The sequence below is a fragment of the Lonchura striata genome, chromosome 5, assembly GCF_050655825.1.
Source record: "Lonchura striata isolate lonStrDom1 chromosome 5, ASM5065582v1, whole genome shotgun sequence".
Classification (NCBI taxonomy): Eukaryota; Metazoa; Chordata; class Aves; order Passeriformes; family Estrildidae; genus Lonchura; species Lonchura striata.
Window position 1 is genome coordinate 63,439,994 of NC_140707.1, and position 21,253 is coordinate 63,461,246.

Sequence of the window (21,253 nt, forward strand, 5' to 3'; positions counted from 1 at the left end):
TAGATGCAGGACAAACTAGTTCTGAGATTCTTTGATGGCGGGAGAAGGAGAGAAACCAGATAAGTTGTTTTGGATAGTCTTTTACTAAGTTGAATGTTAAAACCAGAATGCCATGATTGTTAGCTACGTTTTAAATATAGTCAGTACTGTGCCTCTGAGTTTGGCAGAAATGGGGAAAAAACAAACTAACTTGTGAAATCTGTTGGAAAATTGTGATCCGGGAGCCGCCTGCATTTCAAGGGCATGTTAAATCTGACTTTGTGTTTTTGGGTATGAATATTATCCTTACAGCACCCTGTGGAGGTGGGCCCCATGCAGACAAAAGGAGAGGGGCTGTCTGTACTTTGGGGAGCTTGTGGGCTAATGAATGCACCAGTCATCTCCAAGGAGAGCTGGAAGCAGACTGGGTTTTTAAGATCTGGTTTGAAATATCACAAATGTGTTATTTGTGGGTCCCTATTTGATTTCAGTGTTTCTGAGAGTGGGGGGATGAGGAAGGATGGTCCATAGTTAGGGCTCTTATATGGGGTTGGGGAAACCTCACTCAGCCTCTTCGAGCCTGGCAGTCAGCACTTTGCATGTGTGTGTGTGTTGATAAAAGCTCTCATCTGCTGGTAGGGGTGCTGTGAGGATAAGGACCTGGAAGAGTGTCATGGACGGGGGTGAGAGGAGGATATGCAACCGTCACAGACGTTTAGAAGTCGGATTTGTGTGGGTTAAACTGGGCATGCTCACAGCCTGTTGATTGCAGTTGCACACCACATCGTGCATGACTCAGTGCTGGGTGGGATTTGATGTATAAGCTTCTTGTATGCTGGTGCTGGCCTGAGGACAGGTATCTATCTGTTTCTGGAGGTGGCTGTTTTGGGGGAGGAGGCTGTGTCCCCTTTTCAGAGGCTGCTATCTCCACAGCTCTGCCAGCCAGGCCACCTCTATAAAATCAGCTTTGGGTAGAAATGGGATCGTTTAGGTGACTTCTGCACAGAGGTGAGGCCTCTCCTGGGCATGCTGGCAGGGCCTGATTCTGCTGCTCTTGGAAGCCACTACCTCCATCAGAGAGGTGCCATGGTGATGCCTTCCTTGGTGGATATCCAGCCTATTCAAAGCACTCAGGTGACTTTGGAAGATGTTTGCCGCTGTTGTGTGATGGGTTTTCCTGCTTGTGGCCTTGAAAAGTGTTGGTGTTTGACCCAGGTTTTAAAGAATAACACTCTGACAAATCTTTACAGTCTCTGAGAGGTGACTGTGCTTGATTGATTCATTTCACTGTGTGAAATTATTTGGTATTGTTATTCTTGTTATTCTGCAAGGGCAGAATAACATGGAATTTTTCTCTGTTGTCCTTTTGGGCAGACCCTTGTCTGGATGCAGACATGAGTATGTCCTGTCTGCTTGTCCTTCACAGTGCTGTCTTGCCAAGCAGTAACATGTGTGCCCAGCAGCCTTATTTTGTAAGTCATTGAGAATAGCTGGTCATTAGTTTTTAAAATTTATTCTGATCTCCTGAGGTGTGGGGTGAGGATGAGAGGTGCCCACATCCCATGCTCTTTGGAGACTGGGTTCTAATTAGTCAGATCTGTTCCTGATTGTCATCTTGGCAAGGTGTTTTGAAGTGGGGAAAAAAAACCCCAAACAACCCAATCACTCTGTTCACCAAGAATCTATTTTATGTCTCTGGTGCTTTCTAGCCAGTTGTTACTTCCACTAATCAGTTTAAGCTATCTGAAAAGAAGGCTATCATGAACTTTTGATGGGTGGGAAGGGAAGAGGTATTGCTAAAAATACCAAAAAGTAATTTATGCTTAGTGAACACTTGGGACTTTTTTAGTTTCTTCTTGCATTGGACAATAGAAACAGGCCAGCTGGTTCTTAATGTGTGGGAAAGATGAGTAAAATGCTGCCTGTTTGGGTTGCCAGGGAATGGAAAGGGGTGGCCTGAGCTGAGGAATGGGGACTACTTGAATGGGTGGTCTAGGCAGCATTGGTGTTTAACAGGAAAGGAAGAGGGGGGAGATGCGAGGTCTGCAAAACCTTTCTGTTGGCTTCTTGCTCCTTATGCCACTTCTCCTGGGGAAAGAAGCCTTGGGAAGCCAAGGGTGTCCTGTACCTGGGGGTTGGAGAGGAGTCGCTCTGCACTTGTCATTCTCCAAATAAAGCAACATTGTGTATTCCCCATTTCAAATTATGTATGTTGTTATTTCTGTTTCTTGCTTTATTTTTATTACTAACAGCTGGATTTTCCTTTTGTCAGAAAACAGTATGTGAATGGGAGGGAGGGGGCAGCAGGGAGGGAGAGTGTGGGTATCTGCTGAATGGAGGGAATGGGCAACGTGTTCAGTCTTGTGACAGGTGGCACTTGTTATGTGCTAACTAATATTGAGGGGGAGGGTAGGGTGAAACAACCCTTAATTGTATGGGTACAGTGGTGGTCTCTAAACTGCCCTTAACTGTAAAGCAGTGCTCTTTAAATTTGGTATTGCCTTTCCAGATAAAGATCTTGGTAGACAGTGTTTTTTTAATCAACTCAATGGTAATAATGGAAAGGCAAGTGTATTGTTAAAAGCTGTTGTGAAAACATCTGAGAACAAAATAACACCTCATTATGGCATGTTTTATAAATCCTGTGTTGTACCCTCTCTTTGAACACTGCGTACAGTTCTGTTGTGTCCCATTCCCATCCCTCCCCCATGTGTACATGCTGCTTAGAGCTGTAAGATCACTAAAGTACAGGAATTATTCTTGCTTCCCATCTCCATATGAGGGAGAAGCAGAAAAGCCTGGCCTGTCTTGTTTGGAAAGCAGATGACTGAGAGTAGTGTAGTAGAAGATCTGTAAAACTACAAGAGGCACAAACAAGGTGAACAGGGTGCAGTTATTCTCTGCTTCTCATAAGGCAGGAAATGGGGCCACCAAATGAAATGACTGGGTAACAGCTTCAGAGTAGAGAAGGGAGTGTGTGCATGGGCTTTCTTTGTTCTCCTTCAGACAACAAATATATAATTAAATTGAAGCACTCTGCCACAGGATGTTGTAGATGCCAAAATTACAAATGGGTTCAAAAAGGATTAGTCTATTTGATGGATTTTTTTTTTTTAACTCCCTCCTTCCATGAAGGGCCATTAAATCCAGTGATGCAGATACAGTACCAGGCTCAGGATGTCTCTCTGTTGGTCCTGGTTTTGTTATTCCTAAGTGCTGTCTGTGAATAATGGGCAGGACTTGGGCCCAAGCAGCTGCTCTTGTTCTTAAGGGAACAAAACAGAGGACCACGTTCAGGGGGTGGGAAGAGCTGAGGGCTAGCTTGGTAAAGAAATGGGAGGCTGTATGAACGTGGAGCTGTGCATGCAGGAGTTGCTGATTGTCAAAGATCAGAGGAGGCAGCAGAATCAAGATTTGTGATGGAAAGAGAGGATTTATTTGCCTTATCTTTGTTCCCTCGTCAGTAGATTCTTTGGCTTCAAATAGATTTAGCAGTGTCTAGATGTTTGTCAGAAGCACAAGACCCAGCACTTGAGGAAACTGCTGTGTTATTTTTGTTCCTTTTCTATATATTAAATTCTATATGTGGGTATTAACTTGCGTGCATATAGGCATTCCTGTGTAACTTTTTAGTCACCTGAATGCGACTGGAAGGGGAATAGTGTGGAAGGGAAAAAAGGAAGGAAGGAGTGTTGTCTTGTTGGGTCAGTGTTGGGGGAGAACAGAAGCTGTGGAGCAGGGAGAAGCGTGCTTGGGAGGGCAGGTGAACCTCACTGGCTCAGTGTGACACGTGTGCTGCAGGCTTTGGCTTTGTTCTGGTTGCTGCTTTCTGGCTGTGCATTCAGGATTGCTGTGGTATAGTTAGCAGCTGTCCTCCTTGAAAGAAAAGAAAGTGGATGGCGTTTTTAAAAGGCTTGCCAGACATCTCTGATGAAATCTTGATCAAATGTGCATTTTCTGTCCTCTTAATTTTATACTTTCTCTTTAAAAAATCCTGACCCATTCACGTTTCAGAACAAAACCCCAGCCATGTCTAGACAAAAGCCCGTTGCGATTAGCAGAGGTGTGCAGCTCAATGCTGAGTAGTGCCAGGGGTATATATTCATGTTTCTGGTGGGGTAATGTGCTTCCTGCTCGTGTATGGATTGCAGGGCTTCTATGTGCAGAACTCACTGAAAGAGTTCAGGTTGGAATTGTATGGGTGTAGAAAATTTTACACACTTAAAGTGCATGTTGAAAGGCTGTTTGCTTGTATAGTTATTCAGACTTCATCTATGGCTGCACATTGGTGCCACCTGCTTGCAGGAGAGAATGAGTGGACTCCTATTATTCCAGAAAAAAATACAAGGCAAGGCCTCAACATCTGTTCTGGCTTTATTGTTTAGTCTGGCCTGGGCTGTGGGCAGAATGTAGGCCACAGCTTTTGCATTACTGCTGGCTCTTAAACTGGAAAGGCATCTTGGATCAAATGTGTTCTTAAAAGGTTTAAAAATGAAAATACAAAGATGCAGAGTTTAAACTAGGATGGGTTGAACTTGATTACTTTAGAGAAAAGGCAACTATTGCTATCTATGCTTTTTCTCATTTTCTCTTTCAGTTCTTCTAATGGTAATAATTTTTATCACTGCAAAGTGACCTTTGTAATCATTGCTGGGTGATTAATCTTTAACTGGGTAATTTTTAAAGCAATATTTTGCTCACAGTTGTAATGTGATACTGTGGGGTTTGGTAGCACAGCACCTACAGTCATTTTGAGGCAATAATGCTCTTCACCCCATGTTTCCAGTGCTGCTGCTCTGTATAGAAACCCAAAGAGTTGCTTTTGTTTCCCTAGGCAGATACAAAAATGCCCTCAGAACTTTATTTGCATATAGATTATAGTGCCAGCCGGGTGTAGTCATGTATAGGAAGAGCTAACTGCTGCTTCATTTATAGCTTTTTAATTAAAAAATGTTTCTCAGTTTGCAGGATTCCAGTTCTGTTTCATTTAATGCTGCTATAGTCTGTTCAGTGATGGTATTTCTATGAAGTACCAGCTGCTATGACTAGGCAGTCCTTGGGAAACGCGAATGAAAGGGGATCACAAGCATTATCTGCTGACTCAGGGAGAAGTCACATGCAGAAGGAAGTGGAGATGAGCAGCAAAGTTCTTCAAATGTCTTTGAGTTGCTGCTTGGGACACCAGTGCCAGTAGTGGGGAAGGAAGGTGGAAAAAGCTTTCCTTCTGACTCAATTTTGTTTGAATTCTCTTGTGTCACATAGGTGTTGTGCTCTTGTACCACAGCTGTGCATTTACAATTACACTGTGAGCCTGAGTAATACCAGTGAACTCCTAAGAGAGAATTTTTTTGTACTATGGGAGCCTGTGCCTCCCTTGTCTTATTTTGTTTAATAGGCATCATGGGTACTGTAAATAGGGAATTTTACACTATGCAATAAATTTAAGTTCTGCATTGATAAAGAAAATGCAGAGTTGGGAATGGAAGTACTTGTTTAAAACTCACTTTACTAGAAGTAAATACATTAGACTTGATCCAAAACTGCTTTAAGAAGCATTCAGCAGCTAAGTTACTGTATGGTAACTCCAGCTCTTCTAAACAATAAAAGCATTTATTCACCTTTGGATATTATACAATGCATGTTTTATATACAATGCTTAGGGTTTCATATTAAAAGGAAGAGGTATTTCTTACACTTTCTTTTAAAATCTGCAATGTGTGATAAAAAAAATTAGTTAGTACCATATGGGTGGGGGGGATCAGTAAGTGCTGTTAGTAAAACAGTAGCTTTTCTAGGTGGGAATCTTGCCATCCTTTAACTTGGGTATTTCAGTTGTTGTATAACCTTTTTTAACTTAATGGAAGACATTGTTAGGATCTGGAAGTATATTCTTACCTGTTGTTTTGCAAAAGTTCAGTACCTGAAGAATTCCCTGTAGTTTTATGGCAAGTTCTTTTAAACTTTGGTTTAATGCTCATGTTTGCTGCCCAGAGAAGGTACAGAAGTATGTATTTGTATCCAGCACCTGACTATGGACCTACTCTTCTGAGTTACCTTATTCTAAATAACAGAAGCAGCTGACTAGAGCAGGGTCCCACTCTTCAGGGTTGTGTTGCAGTGCTCTCACTTAGTCATGTGTTACTGTGCTTTGCTTTGAAATCCAGAGGGTTTCAATAGCTCTGAAATGCCTTGTGCAAACAGCAACAGCAAAAACATCAGAGACTACTGGGAGGGTTATGGAGAAGGGAAAATGCTGGAGGCATCCTGCCCAAGCCTCACTTTGACTTGGGCAGGATGCAACTAGAAGCAAAATGTGTCTTGTCATCTGCAGGAGGTGAGTATTGTTTCTCCAAGGGGTCAGTACAGGTGTCAAGACGAAACTTAAAGCTCCTGAATGGATCACAGCTGTGGCTGGATCATGCAGCATCCTTGGTGAGAGCTGTGAGATGGAGCAGGTCTCTCAAGTGGGAGCTGGCACTGCTACCTTGCACAGAAGCAAAATAGCAGATGACAGAGTGATTGGTGGCTCTTTGAGAGGCCTCTGCTCCTACTGAGTTTATTCTGGCATGTTTCTTCTCGAACTTGGAGAAGAAAAATAAAACGTGATGTGTCAGGCTGGAGCTGTGCAGTGCTGGGCTGCTGCTTGCAGGCAGTGTTTTGCCTTCCTGCACACTCCTTGTGTATGGTGTCCATTCCACCCCTGGTTCTTAAGATGGTGTAAACTGGTGCTGTGGGTAAGGGAGGTGTCCTGACTGTCCCTGCTTCCTTACTCTTCTTCCTTGTCTCCAAATATATGTGGTAGAAAACCAGGAACTGGTATTGAGTTAAAGCTAACAGCTTTTTTGTTGGATTACTTTTATTTTTTTAAAGCTCAGGTGGATCCCCTGCTTTGGTTTGTCAGGTAGATGGTGGAAGGGGACACAATGTTCTTTTTGCAGTGGTGCTCTTGAACCTTCTGATAAATTTCCTTCTGATGCCAGTTACTCTATGGCTAACTTGAAATTGGGGAGGGGTCAGAAGGACAGGGAACGTATTTTCTGACCCATAGGGGGGACTTGATGTACGTACACTGGTACGGTGACCTTTGGTATTTCCTGTTTGGAGACACCCATTTCCCTTTCTCTATCAGATGTCCTGGCTTGACAGCTCCTGGGGAGAGGTGAGGAGAGCCTTAGCTGCTGTGGATCAGGATTTCAAATCTTAGTGTGCTGCTCTTGCATGTGCCAGGTCTGTGCATCAGCTCAGGGAGCCCCCAGGGATGGAGAACCTCAGCCTTTGGGTAGAATTGATGGGAAATTAAGGGGACATGTTGTTTCTCTCCTGTGCAAATCAAGGTAGTTCTGCACACTGGTTTTGAGATGTGTCCTCACAGCTCCAGGGAGGGGGGAAAAACCCCAAAGCTCCCACAACATTTTAGAATATCAATATATATTGATATTCAATATATATCAGTATTATTTTAGAATAATGTTGATATATATGTCTTCTGCTTTGTTCCATCTCTTCTCTTGCACAGTAGAACTTTTTTGGCTTGTGCAGTGAACCACATCTGTAAAATGGGACAAACTATAAAAATAACATTTTCTTCTCAAAGTGAATTTTAAGCTGAATTGGTTCTCTCCTGAGTTTTAGTGTATAGTCTGTGGAGTAGGGTTATATTCTAGTGGCAAGAAAAGAGAGAGATATGGTAACTGCTGTGGAAAAAGCAACATGATACTATGCCTGGCTGGGGCTGCACTTCTCTGCCTGGGTAAAGGCATTGGAAGTTTGCATTCCCTGTGAATTCTGATAGTGGAACAAAATTTAGCGGATGCTGCTTGTAGCAGGAGTTTTCCTCTTGGAGGAAGCAACCATGGTTCCTGACAGACTTGGGACAAATGGGAAAGCTAACAGTGTTCCAGAGTGTTTGCTCCCACAACTGTGACACGGAACTAATGGCTGTGGCAGAGACTTTACAAATATCTGGTGGGTAGAGACATGAAAGTGCAGGATTACCTGAAATGTCAGATCTTCTTGTCTGCCATTATACAGCTTCTCTAAACACAGGTTGCACTGGTTTAACTGCAGTTGCTTAAACAAGCAAACCTCATTGATCCTAAATTGATCTGTTCTCCTAAAAAAAAGTAACCCTTGCCCTTCTTATGTGGCTATTTTTACATGAAATATGCAACAGATAAAATTGAATTATCTTTACAGCTTTACCACTGAAGTGCAGTGTCAGAATTCATCCTGGTAGTCCTTGTTCAGAAGCATGGGACAGTATTGGTGAGCATTACAGCTGTGCTTGGAATGCTGCTATGAAGGGATGTAACAGCCACTCTGCTCTGAGGCCCCTCTTCTGCTGTCATGGCTGTTGCTCTAAAGCAGTCATTTCATTTCGATGTGCTTCCAAATTCTGAGCAAGCTCTTAAGCTTTTCGTTGGTACATCATGCAGTACCAGTACTTCTGCTAAGTATATTTATGGTGGGGTCAGTACTGCACTGGAAGAATGCCTGTCATGTCTGCCTTAGATATGAGGCACAGTAAATGTGGGGCTGTGGGCTCAAGAAGGGGTGCTGGGGAGGATGTGGTGCCAGAAGGTGAAGGAACTGGTGAGCATCTTGGAATGTAGGGAGGGAGAATCAGCCTTTATGGATGTTTGAGGAGCATCCCCACTCCCATCTTTGTGTGTTGGCCTTTAGGTGCTTCTGCCCTTTGCAGAAAAGCATGAGTTTCAGCATAACCCTACTGTGTGCCTTGGACTGGCCTCTACAGCTGTCAAGAAATGAAGCCTGAGGGTGGAGAGGTGGAACAGGGGATAAGTTGCAGGAACACTGGAGATGCTGCTTCACACCCATTCACACCATTCAGCCCAGTGTAACTTGGCTGGTTGGTGCTACAGGGCGGCTGGAGAGAGGAAGACGCTGGGCTGTGGGATTGGGTAGAAGCAGGTCCTGAGGGTGGCATGAAGCCCAGCATCTGCAGGCACCTCTGTGTGTGATGCCCAGTGAGGGAGTGCATGGCTGGAAGGAGGTAGCTCCTAACCCTTGAAGGCATTTCCTTGGTAGAGGAAGTTCCTGGGTACCTGTTGTTGAGCTGCAACGCAGCATGAGGAGCACATTTTGCCACCCTGCTTTTGGGTGCCATGAGGTCCTGCAGCACCTCCCTGCACTGGGTCTTACCTCCTAGGGCTGGTTCAGGTCACAGCCTGGAAGGGCTGTGGGGTTCCCTCTGCAATGCCCCAAAGCCTAACGTGGGTTTTAACCATAGCAGGTGAAACTTCACCCAGCTTACTGTGGGTGAGCTGAGCTAGTGGAGCACTGCTTTTGATGGGGCAGCTGGGGTGGGGTGTGCACCTGATGTGTCCCAGAGCAGAGGAGGTTCAGACTGCTAAACTGGGAGAAAACTTTTTCCTTTTCCTGAGTTAGGTGGATTCTCTGCTAAAGGCAGGCTGACATTTCCTGGTCTTACACCTCACCTCACTTGTCAGTGTTTTGGCATCAGGCTCGTGAACTGCAGTGGATACTGGGGGTGTGCTGGGACTTGGATGGAAGTGTTTAAATTCATGGAGACCTGACTGATGATTGCTGTCTTTGAGTATTTTTATGGAATAAGTATGTGCTTTTCAGTGTAGGTTAAAGTGAGGAGAGAGACTTTTTACTCTTCTGTTCCATGTTAGACTTTAGTAGAACAAGCCATCCTGGATAAGGAGAGTGAAGAGAAAAATTTGATAAAGGGGAGCGTTAGGGTTGACTCCTTCTTTGCATTCCAGCCTAGACTTGAAATGAGGAAGAAGGTAAAATTTAATGCCAAATGTTTCAGGACTTGTAATTTTAATTTCACTCTTTGTGTTCTATGTCTGGTCTTCACCTCCCGTCTCGTGCCAACAGATGTCTCTTCTCACTTTTTTTTTTTTTTTTTTTGCTTAGTGTAGAAACTAATGAACATGGAGAGTGTGCAAAATACCTTGTATGTACAGTTGCTAACCATCCTAAAACAATGTGAAACCTTCCCAAAAGCCCGAGTGAAGGATAATAATGTTGTCCGTCATGAAAGAAACCCGCTAGTTCAGTGTAAATATGTTGCTGATAGGTGGTTATTTTTGATATGTGCTGTTTATACTTGAAATTTAATGTTAAAATATTTTTGTCATCTAAACCCTGACTGTTCTTAGCTGAGCAGATTTCAGGTTAGAAACAGTGGTGAAAACATGAGTGTTCATAGTACTGTAGTGTAATTTGGTGTTAATAGATCTTTTCTGACCTGTTTTAATGCATCTTGAAGTGGTGGTTATATGTCTAATTGTGCAGTGCAGAGAAAATAGCATTGTGTTGAAATATTGCATAAAACTTGAGCGTTATGTGGCATTTTGTAGTGAAAATAGTGCTGCAGGTACTTATTCATAACAAGATTTGCAGGTTTCTTTCTGCCACGGCTGGTGGTTGGGCTGGCTGTGTGTGTGCTGACTCAAAGGAGGGAGCTCCTTTTTTCTCTTCTTGCCTCTTCCTCCTCCTCCTCTTTTGACTGCTTGTGACTGAACATCATCAGAATTGACAAGAGCTTGCTCTTGAAACGTACCTTAGTTTGAAGTTGCTTTTTCGAACTACCTGCAGCTGTGGATCTTCACTTGAGACTCCCAGAGCTCTCGTGCCAGCCAGGAGTTAGGCTGGTTAATACCAGGCTTGTTGTCTGAGTGTGGGTTCGTGTCTCAGTGTGGGTGTGAATGCATTTGGATTTCTCTGGAGCAGCTGAGACTGGGACCTCATTGTGACCTGAGGGATGCAGTGTCACCTGGGTGGGCATTCCTGATGGTCTGGGGGATGGAGGCACAGAAGGGCTCTGGGATGTGCAGGGGGTGCTCAGAAGTGTAGTGTGGGAGGTTTTATGCATGTGCCTACCCTGAAGGGTTAATCTGTCTGCACTCTGCAGTCTCTTGATGTCCAGGGCTTGGAGCCTGCTGCCTGAGCCTAGCTCCTCCCTTTTTCATTTAATGATGGCTGGAAGAAAAATAATCAAGTGTGCTGGAAGAGAAACATTAATTAACTTTTAATTTAGATCTAACGTATGCTGCTTAGTGTACTGCATGAGAGTGTGCAGTATCTGTCATGTTATATAGAGGGTGATGCATTGAAGAAACAAGGAAAAGCCTCAGGTCTGAATGGGAAGATGGGGTTTTTAACTCTGTGGATGGGTTTTATATCTTGATTAAATGTTTCAGATATGTAATAAGTTGCTTTTGTATCCATTTTGCATCTGAAATTACTTTCTCTGTAACTTGGTTTGTATCTGTTTTCTCTTAAGCCAAACTTGCAAGGCGAAGTCAGGAGAGAGAGAATCTCGGCATGCTGGTCTGGTCACCTAACCAGAATCTGTCTGAAGCAAAATGTAAGTCTCTTCAACTATTTTTATTCCCTTCTTTCCTTACATGTATCACTTCAAGAATGCAAAGTTGCCAGTTTTGGTAGAGAGGTTATGTCTGTGACCTTTCCATTATGAATTAAAATTAATTTGAAAGAAGAAAAGCCTACAAAGCAGTCCCCAGATGATCTTTGTTCTCCACTGGGCAGCTGCTCAGTGTCAAATCCACAGGGACAGGGAAAACAAGAGAAATGTGACAAACATTATTCCGTGGTATGAATTCTTGAAGCTACTCATCTGCAGAACTACACAGTTGTTTGTTTTTTTTTTTTTCCTGTTGGTGTTGTAAAAGATGATAGAAATAACAGGGGAGAGCAAAATGAAAAGTGCTTGGGGGTGGGGGGTCCGGGAAGTATTTGGTAATTAGTAGTACCTTTTCCTCCACAAAGACAAATCCACATCTGGAGCCCATGGAGGTTTTAAATTCCAGAACAATTGCAGTGCCTTGCAAGTCCACGTGAGGGCAATTAACAGCGCTCTGTGTGCGTCTGGGAACAAGTCTCAGTGCTGCTGCCAGATGGCAGAACTTGTGTTTGAAAGGCTTGTCTAGCTACGGTTCTCCTCATGAATAAGTAGGACTCCTTGATTAAAGGGCTGCTGTTTGAATGCAGTAACCAAACCTAAGCGCTTTTGGGGAAGGGAGCTGAAAAGAGCTTATTTTGACTTCGCGCTTATACCTTGTTTTTTTTTTTTTTGTTTTTTTTTTTTTTTCCATTTTATCCTTTCTAATTTTGGGGGCCAAGAATGAGAATCATGCATTCTGTTCCTCTGCAGTTTTTGTGGTGGCACTGTTAAGTGAATACTTGATTTTCCTGTAGACCCAAGGCCTGGGATGCATGATAAGGCACATGTGAAGATGTAGTGGCATTTGCAAATCAAGGCAGCAGAGACTGTGCACCAGCTGGCTCTGTCATGAAGGGCCTGTGCTCTGCCCTGGGGCATTTGTTCCACTGAGCACGTTACCCTTAAGTTACAGAACGATGATGGTACTGATCTGCAGATAAAAAGGGCTTTGCAAGGATCACTTTTGCCTTCTCTCCTTGTCTGTTCCCTGCTGGCTATTGGGTGCTGAAATAAATAAGACTGATGAAGAGAGGAATGTATTTGACAGTTATTTACGACTAGAAACCGCTCAAAAGGTGTAAGAGCAAGAAATAGTCATCACCAAGAGGAGTGAGTGTTCATGGGTTTTCTGTGACACAGGATTCCTGTAGCGGCCTCTCAACTGTAAATGGCTTTTGAATCTTGGCTCAGCTTTGGAATCTTAGATAGGAAACTGGTATCTTCAAGAGGGAAGACAGAATGGAAGAGGAAAATGAGGGAAGATATATGGAACGGAATAAAATAATCCTTAACCAAGTATTCTGTGGTAATTGGCACAGAAGTATACTCATAGAGCATGGAGAGAATATATTATCTGCTAAGAAGATGTAATGAACATAAGAAGTAATTTGAAAAGTAGTTTGACATTGATAAATAAAAACTAGGTGGTAGTTGTCTGTTAGTACAGTAAAAGAGTTGGGGAAAACAACATGAATGTAAGAGGAGGGCTAGAATGAATTTCTCAAGATATTGAATATTTTAGTAAGAGTATAAGACTCCCTAGTGAGTTCACCTTCCAAAAGAGGTGCAGCAAAAAAATAGTAAAATTCATTTCAAGTTTGGGGAAGTAAAGTATGAGGTTAATGCACCATACATGGCACAAAAGATACCTCCCAGGTGCCTATTTGATACAGAGGGATGGAGCTAAGAAATCAGGTATCTTTTTTTTACTATTAGGTAGTAGTAAAAATCCAAAGGAGCATTGTCAGAGATAGCTGAGAGGACCTTGGGGGAGCTGTACAGGGAATGAGAGAGCAGGGTGAGGGCTGGTTGGTCATAGCTTTTTGTGTCAATTTGAGCTGATCCTTTTGAAAGGAATCAGGTATTCCTGTCTCTATATGGCATTTCTTAAAAATGAACTGTGAAAAACAAATGCTGCTGAAGGTAGGCACTTTTGGTTTTTTTGAAACTAAAAATGGATTGATTGTTAGAAATAAATTTATTGCTCTAATGTATTCAAGAGAGCTGTTAGACACTGCATGAGAGCCTGATTCCATCCCCCTTCCTTGCAAAGGATGGGAACTTCCTCCTAAACACCAGTACTCTGCAATGGCTGTAGAACACTTACTAAATGTATCACAAGCAGAGTTCTCTAATCTGCTTTATGGATTATGATGAAAGAACATCAGGAGACAGGAGGTCTCTCCAGTGTCTCTCAAGTTCACTGACAAGTCTTGGCATTGTTGACAGTGTATCCGAATTAAATGATGTTCAGAGGGATGTGTGAGAGGACTGATGATGATCAGCATTTCCATCAATGATGTGGGAATTGATATGGAATTGTGGATGAGGCTGTAGACTGACAGGATGGTAAATAAAATTAATGGTATTGACAGTCTTGTAGAGTGCTTTGGGTCTTTTCCTTACTTGGACTGCTGCCAATGCAATGGGCTCTTAATGACCCAACTGCAGGGTTATGAATCTCAGCACTGAAATCTCTGGCTTTCTACATCAAGCCTGGTATTTGGAAAGAAAAGGCTTAGAGAGCAGTCTTGGGGAAACAGTGGGCAGGTGATTCAGCAAAACTTCCCAGTGTCCTGCTTGACCCAGAAGATGATGTGGGTGTAGTGAGTGAGGTAGTCACTGGAACAGTTTGCTGCCTCTCCACCCAGCAGCATTCAGGGGAGTGAACCTTGGCTTTAGTGTTTAAAAACTGAGAAAAGGGTGGAGACAGGAGCTGCTGGAGCAATTTGGAAACAGAAGCTGAAGCAAACTCCATCTATTTAGCTTACTGAAAAGAGACTGAAAGAGGACTATTGTCAATTATTCTCTCAAAGAGAAATTTTGACATAATAAGAGACACACATAATACAAATAGATAGCTGCAAAATAAACCCACACAGACTGAAATGAAATGTCCAAGTGTGTGGAGGTTTATTTTGGAGATTGACTACTGGAAGTTATCCAGGGAAGTGATGGATTCTTGTGTTTCTTGATACCTTTTTAAACTATGGCTTTTTGTGATGTATTATCCTTGGTGGGGGAGATCATTCATTGGCAATGTGAAATTGCAAGTGGAAGGAGTCCTCCTGTGGTCTCGAGGAGGTTGGTGTAGCCCCTTGGGCTGTACATTGGTGAGTTCCAGCTAGCAGGAGAGTTCTGTGCAATGAGTGAAAATTAGGCAACCCAGCTTTGTTAAAGAGGAATCTGTGCTAAAAATCACTGAGCAGGTCTGTGACAGTGCTCAGAGCAGTGCACTTGATGGGTTTGGCAGAGGGCAGGCTAAACTGTTGAAGGCTGTGGGAGGGTCTCCTGTAAGCTGCTGAAATGAATCCCAGAAAGAGCAGTGTGTCAGCCGAGACCTGGTGGATGTCTGCGTACCTGATGCTCCAGGCTCACACAATTAGTTAAAAGCTTGTTTGGGTCCCATGCACCCTGTGTGCTGAAGAAATGTTTTAATCATACTGAAGAAACCTTTTACCTGGATGTCATGAAGTGATGGATGTATTAGAGAACATGAAAGCAAAAGTATTTGTTGGCATATTGCAGATTTTTTTTTTTATCCTCTGTCTTGTTAACCATTAATCCTGGGTACAAACCACTTACTGCCTTGCCCATATTAGTACCAAAGTTGAATGCTGCCAGCATGGGCCATATCTACTGCCAGACTTCTGTCTGAAGGGTCACTTGCATAGCAGTATTACCATAGTAGTCACAAAATTAACCCAAAACTAGGAGTTTGTCCTTTCTCTTTTGAAGACGAAAGAATGAAATGTCACTATGCAGTAACTGAACATTGGACTTAAAATAACTGCTCCCCTTCTAGTTCTGCTCCAAATACCCTGTGCTGTGTGGCTGGGTCACACCTCTCACAAAGAGCTTGCTCTCAAAGTGAGAACTCCCGAGAGACTCTGTGGACTTGGTGCCATGGAGGGCAGCTGTTCTGGCTGTGCTGGGACTCTGTCACAGAGGGTGGGGAATGACACCGGAGGAAGAATGATGCCTTGAGCAAGGTGACATTGAGGAGCAGGAACAGCTCCTCAGCAAGACAGGCATCTGCTCTCTTGGAGTGGCACGTGGTGAAGGAGGAGGGGAAATAGTGAAAAATGCATTGTAACGATGCTGTGGAAACCCTGCACAGGATCGAGCTGGGCCAGCATGAAGCTATTAATAAAACAGCAGTGTCTCTCTCTGTGTGCCAAGCACACCAGTGAGTGGAACCAAAAAAATGACTTTGGGTTGGTTTAGAAATGAGCAAGTGTTGGCATGCAGCAGCTGCCCAGGAGTGAGGCGTGGACACCAGGTGAGAGGGTAGGATGTGATTATTGCTTTTTTGCATCTGCAGTTCAGAAGTGAATTACAAGAAGAAAAGATGTATTGTTTTGTTAGTGATAAGCTCTGCTTTGAAACTAATTTTTCATCTCTCTTCTTGACAGAATATATGTGCTGCTAGATGGGAGTGTTTTATTTTCTCACTGATAACTTGGTGGATATATCCAGTGGATTTACAGTTTATGGGGTGTCACTGAGCAGGCAAACACTGTTCCTAATACCTGTGGGACACTGGATCATGGATGGCAGCTGGATTTTCTGGTTTTGCAATGCTAGTTCTGTTTGACCTGATGACTGACTGGCATTGCCAACTTTAGCATTCACCAGTCCCTTCCTATGTTATCCTGTGGCATCTCCTGTTTTGAGGCTGCAGCTGGCTCCCTGCTTTATCTTATGCCTGCCTTGGTGCACATGGTGGGAATTCGGACATCCTTCCCTCTGTGGAGCGGAAATAAAAAGACCCAGGAGACATGGAGACAGAGAAATGCCAGAATTAGGTGAAACAGCTGAGTGCTCCATCATCCTCCTAATGTGCCTGGCCACACCCTGTGGCTGGGGGGAAAGGGAACAGTCCCTAAATGTGCTGCAAAACCTGATGCTGGGAAGGCAGTAATGTGCCAGCTGAGGCTCTGGTGGAGGAAGAAATGCTGGTTGCTATGGTTACTAAAGATATTAACCCTGTGGTGTTTGGATGGGCAAGGTTTAGTTAACTGTGCCAAAGGCTGGGTAACTGTTTGGGAGCGTGTGGTGCTCCGCCCTAAGAAGTTGTGAGTTGGCATTCAGGATTTGAAAAGTCCCAACTACATTTTTTAAGTGTGCCCTGGTCCTTGGTGTGTCAGCAGCCTTCTTAGGGTGCAAGTGAATTTTGGTAGCTCTTCTCCATTGTGATGGAGAATGCCAGAATTTCGGAGGGCAGGTTGCAGGTTTAAGTGGCCAGAGTCTGTCTCTAGCTTTAGTTCAAGGGTTAATCTTTGCATAAAATGGACTCTGGATTACTCTAGTTTTTCTTCCAAAGTGAGAAGAGCAAGCTTGGGAGTCTATTTTGTCTAGTCTCTAATTTAAAATGACTGAAGAACATGAGAATGTCTTCTAAGGATTACTGCATGTGTCTGATCATGATATTTGTGGTTGGTCTCTGTTTTCAGTATGTATCTAAGCCATAGCTGTTTTAAGAAGAGATTATGTTTGGACATAGTCTTTTCCCCTTGGCTTACTTATTTTGTCCTGTGAATTCTGTGAATGTGTGACTCCATCACTATTATCATTAGCTCTCATTTTCCATGGGGTGTAGAGTGCCCTAGCAATAAATAAATATGAGCAGAAAACCACAAATGGGAGAGTGTAGACTGGGGAAAGTGCTGATCTTAAAATCTCCCTTTTAGAAAACAAAGCCCCTATTTACAGGATGCATTTAAAATGGAAGGGAGTATTGCTTCAGGGATATTTGAGAGCCACGTCCTCCCCACCACACAGGCACCCTTCCTCAGGCAGCAGTAGCGAGGCAGAGGATATAGTCTTCTATGTATCAGAAAAGCTGTTTTTAAGTCCCTCCTCTCCATCATGACCTAATCAGGGTCCTTGAAACAGTTGAAATTGTTTTCTTTTGAATCTACTCTCCCTTCCATCCTCTAAGGTGACCTGATTTGTGACTCCACAAAAGGTTGTGTTGCTGCTCAGTAAAAGTGCAGCCACCTTGGCCAGGGATGGGAGAATAGGAACTGCTTAGGTTTTGGAACTCTTAGCTGAGGTTATACTTGGGGATTTTTTGTAGTTGTCTGAGTGCTGTGGGAGGTTGTGAAAGAAGATGCATATATATTGTGCTTCTGCTGTTTGGGATTTTTCTGCTTGTTGTGGTGTTGGTTTCCTTTTTTTTTTTTTTTCTTTTTTCTTTTTTGTAGTAGTAAAAGTATGAGTACTGCAAAAAGAGCTGCTAGGTCTCTAAGGGGTGGACTTCAGGAGTTGTGATTGTCTCCTGAAGGTACATGCTGACCTTTTGTTGCTCAAGTAAAGATGGCAAAAAAATCCAAACTTCGGTTTGTGCTGTTTGTGTATGCTCCTTACCTAGAAACTTCAGTTTGTTGTCTGTCCCAGTGACAGCAAAAAGGATTAATGTAAAAGCAGAATTGGGTTTATGTTTATCCCTAATCCAAATTCCATATTATACAGTGAACCTGGCAGCTGTGAAGCTTGGATGTAAATACAGTAGCTGAAGAATGCATCTCCATGAATTCAGAAGTGAAAGAATTAGTGTTTAATTTAAGGTTCTGCTTCAATTTAACTGTAGAAATAATATGAAATAGAAATAGAATAGAAATAATATAAATGTCATGGCCACTTTTCCCAGCAGCTGCAGTCACTGCACTTCAGAAAATGCTCAAAAGACGAATGCGAAGTAATGCAATTTTTAGTTTTAACTAAGGCAACTTTTGATGCTTTTAGTAGCAATATTATGAATAGCAAAAAGATGATAACCAGAACTAAGAGGCTATGGGTGTATCCCTGAAATGGCTGAGTTGCCTCTAACTTAGCTGCAGTTTCCCCTTTGTTTGTCATCTGCTGTGCTAGTTGCTGTTGCAGCTCTGTGTAGAAATCTCAGAGCAGTTCTTTCATCATTATTGCTGAAGGTTGATGTATCTGCATCCTGAATGCATATTTAAATTAAGATTATTTTTTAACCCTTTCACAGTAGTGGAGTCAGGAAAGCAATTTAGTTTGTGAGAACTAGGGTGCATATTTGGATGGATTGTAACAAATGTAACAAACACTGAATTGTGTTGTGGTTTGTTTTGCCATTTGATTTTTTTTTTTCCCCCAAAGCCCACAAACAAAACAAAAAAGCCTGAAGAAGATAATGTGTTGGAGACTATCCAGGAAAAGGATGTCTTACCTAAGGTAGCTGTGTTTTCCTGGAGGAGTTTTTGCTGCTGTGCTGGGAGGGGGGAGATAGTCACCAGTTTCTTCATGTGCCTTGTTCTCTCCTGCCACCTGTTAGTTCCTCCTTTTCACTGCATTGTGATCCAGGCCTTCTCTGAACGTGTCAAGCTGACCCACTTTGAAAATGCCAGCAGCCACTACTGTGGGATTGAACCGGTGCTGGCACTCGGAAGAAGCTTTTTCCCCAAGAGAAGTTTAGAGGCAGGATGGCGTGGATGTAATGGAGTGATGATAGCTGTGTTAAGAGTTACCTGGCAGTGAGCCTTGATCTGAAATTCGTTTGGGAGCTGCCTTAGCCAGCCTGATCGGCGCTCTGCGAGTTGTAGGACCAGTGTGACGAGAACGAGGAGGCTGCAGCTGCTTCGCGCTGCTTGGCCCAGCCCTGGCACGGGCTGAGTGTGCTCCGGTCTTGCTGGGAATGCCAGGCTTGGGGCATTTCAGAGGACTGGGTTGCTTTTTCTGGTCTCTTATGGTAGCTGTGAGCAAAACACAGGAAGGGTCACAGAGCTGAGGGTAGCTTTCTATGATTTTTTAAAAAATAGTTTTCCTTAGAGCAAAGTTAGTCAGCAAATATGTTTTTATAGGTATGTGATAGAAGCTGTGCCCAGGCAGGGAGGAGCTCTTGTGGGAGATGTCTTAATGGAGGAATGCTTGAGGAGGTCATAGCCCTAACAGCTTGCTATGATGAGTTCATGTTGCTAAGTGTGACCTTTACAGACCTGCTAGTGCAGGAGGCAGAGCAGCTTGGCTTTCTCCAGGACGTGTGCCAGAGATTCCCTCATCATTATGTGTTTGCTGTGGCATCATTTGCTCTAATTAGGAACCACTCCTGCTATTTAATTTTCCTGTACTCTTACTTTTGCACTCTACCTTAAGTTACTTCCCTGTTCATGTGCTTCTTGTGTAGGTTCAAACTGTGGTAGGGTTATAGTGAATTTTCTAACACTGCAAGAATTAGTGGTAATATATATGCATAATAACTTCTCAGTAAGGACTGGGTTTCTAACTCCTGACTAAAACTATGGTAACCCACCACTGATATTCCAGCATCTGTTTAGTAACATTGATTTATCATAGGCTTTTCCACAGAGTGTCTTAGGGTCAGCCTTGAGGGCTGAGAGCCTGTATGTAATCCAAATTTCAGCATGTGCTGTATGAATCTGTAACTTGATTTTTTTCTAAATTGACTTAATTTGGAAGTATTTTAATACCTGAATATCTGTCATCACTACTGCTTTGGTTTAGAGGCTACTGTAAGGATGATGTCATTCAAGATCTGGTTGTGGAACCTTACTGGATTTCTGCATGGACTTCTTAGAGAGGTCAGACACAGTTTTGCACCTCTTCTGCTTCTAAGCCTATAGGAAGAGGATAGGTGCAGGAGTGGATGCACTGAGTGTTAGTGTCTCCCAAAGACTGACCCGTCTGTAGTGGGGTGATCCACATTCTGCTGAGGGCAGCATCTGTGTGACTCAGACTTGTCTCCTTCCTCTTGACTGCTGGCTTGCTTGATGCTTCCTTTCTGCCCAAGTGGCATCCCTCAAGGAGGTAGCCATGGAACAAATTGATCATTTCTTTTGCTTTTGTGTCCGATATAAAGGGAGTCAGCGTGGCTTCTCCTTTCTTGTCACAGGCCTTATTATCAGTAACAATAATAATGAGCTGTAATTTAACCTGATGGCTATTCTGCTCCTGCATACCCCTTGTACATGTTCCCTCATGCTGCACAAAGACCCTGTGTTATGAGGAAGTGGAGTTACACATGCTGTTTAGGAAGCCTGGCTCTGATACAGAGTTTTCATTAGTCTGCATTCCTACAACAGCAGAGAATATAATAGTTTTGGGTTTTAGGAGCTTTCAAAATATCTTTGAGATTGGAAAATGGACCTTGTGGAAGGTTTTACCCTCTTTAGAGTGTTTTCAGCCTGGATATTTCTTGGTGGCTTCTGAAGCTGGTTGGCAGCAGGTTACTCAATGAAGCTTTATAGTATTCCTGCTGACTGTTTTGCAGACCAAGAATTTCAGTGTATAAAGCATGATGTGGATGAAGAGCTGAGAATGTTTCTAGGCAGGGTACTGAAGCCTTCAATTGGATTGCTAGTAAACTGACTTTTGGAAAACATTCACTGGATCAGGCATTCTCAAGGATTCAGCATGATAGTTTCTACATGAAAGTCTGTGTAAAGGATTTTTTTCTAACCCAAGTTAGAATCCCCTGCACTGAACAATATGATTATTAATTTTTTTTTAATAATATACCTCTTGTCATAACTGTATTGATAATGGTCAAGTTGCTACTTGGGTTTCTTGGGTGTGTTGCTGCCTGTATTTGAAGTGTATAATCCTAGGCTGTAACCTCCCAGTAGAGTGAACTCAAGCAAAGTTTAACAGCAGAATAAATCTGGCTTTAGGGCTTCTCGGACTGAATTGAGAGCACTCTACTGAATAATGCAAAGAGCTATTCTGCCATAAACTCACTTTGTTGTTCAGGTGTTTTCTGTATGCATTTATCCTATCTGTAACTTCTTTCTGTCTTGGAAGGGTCATACATGGGAATGAATGTTTTCT

General features: G+C 43.1%; 1 protein-coding gene across 1 annotated transcript in view; it reads left to right on the top strand.

The window, feature by feature from the left end:
• Window positions 1-21,253, top strand: part of RCOR1 (REST corepressor 1) — an 80,974-nt gene that overhangs the window by 29,656 nt on the left and 30,065 nt on the right. Inside the window, exon 4 of the mRNA XM_021541375.3 lies at window positions 11,261-11,344. Within this exon, the coding sequence (XP_021397050.1) occupies window positions 11,261-11,344 (84 nt within the window). The remainder of the gene's footprint in view (window positions 1-11,260; window positions 11,345-21,253) is intronic.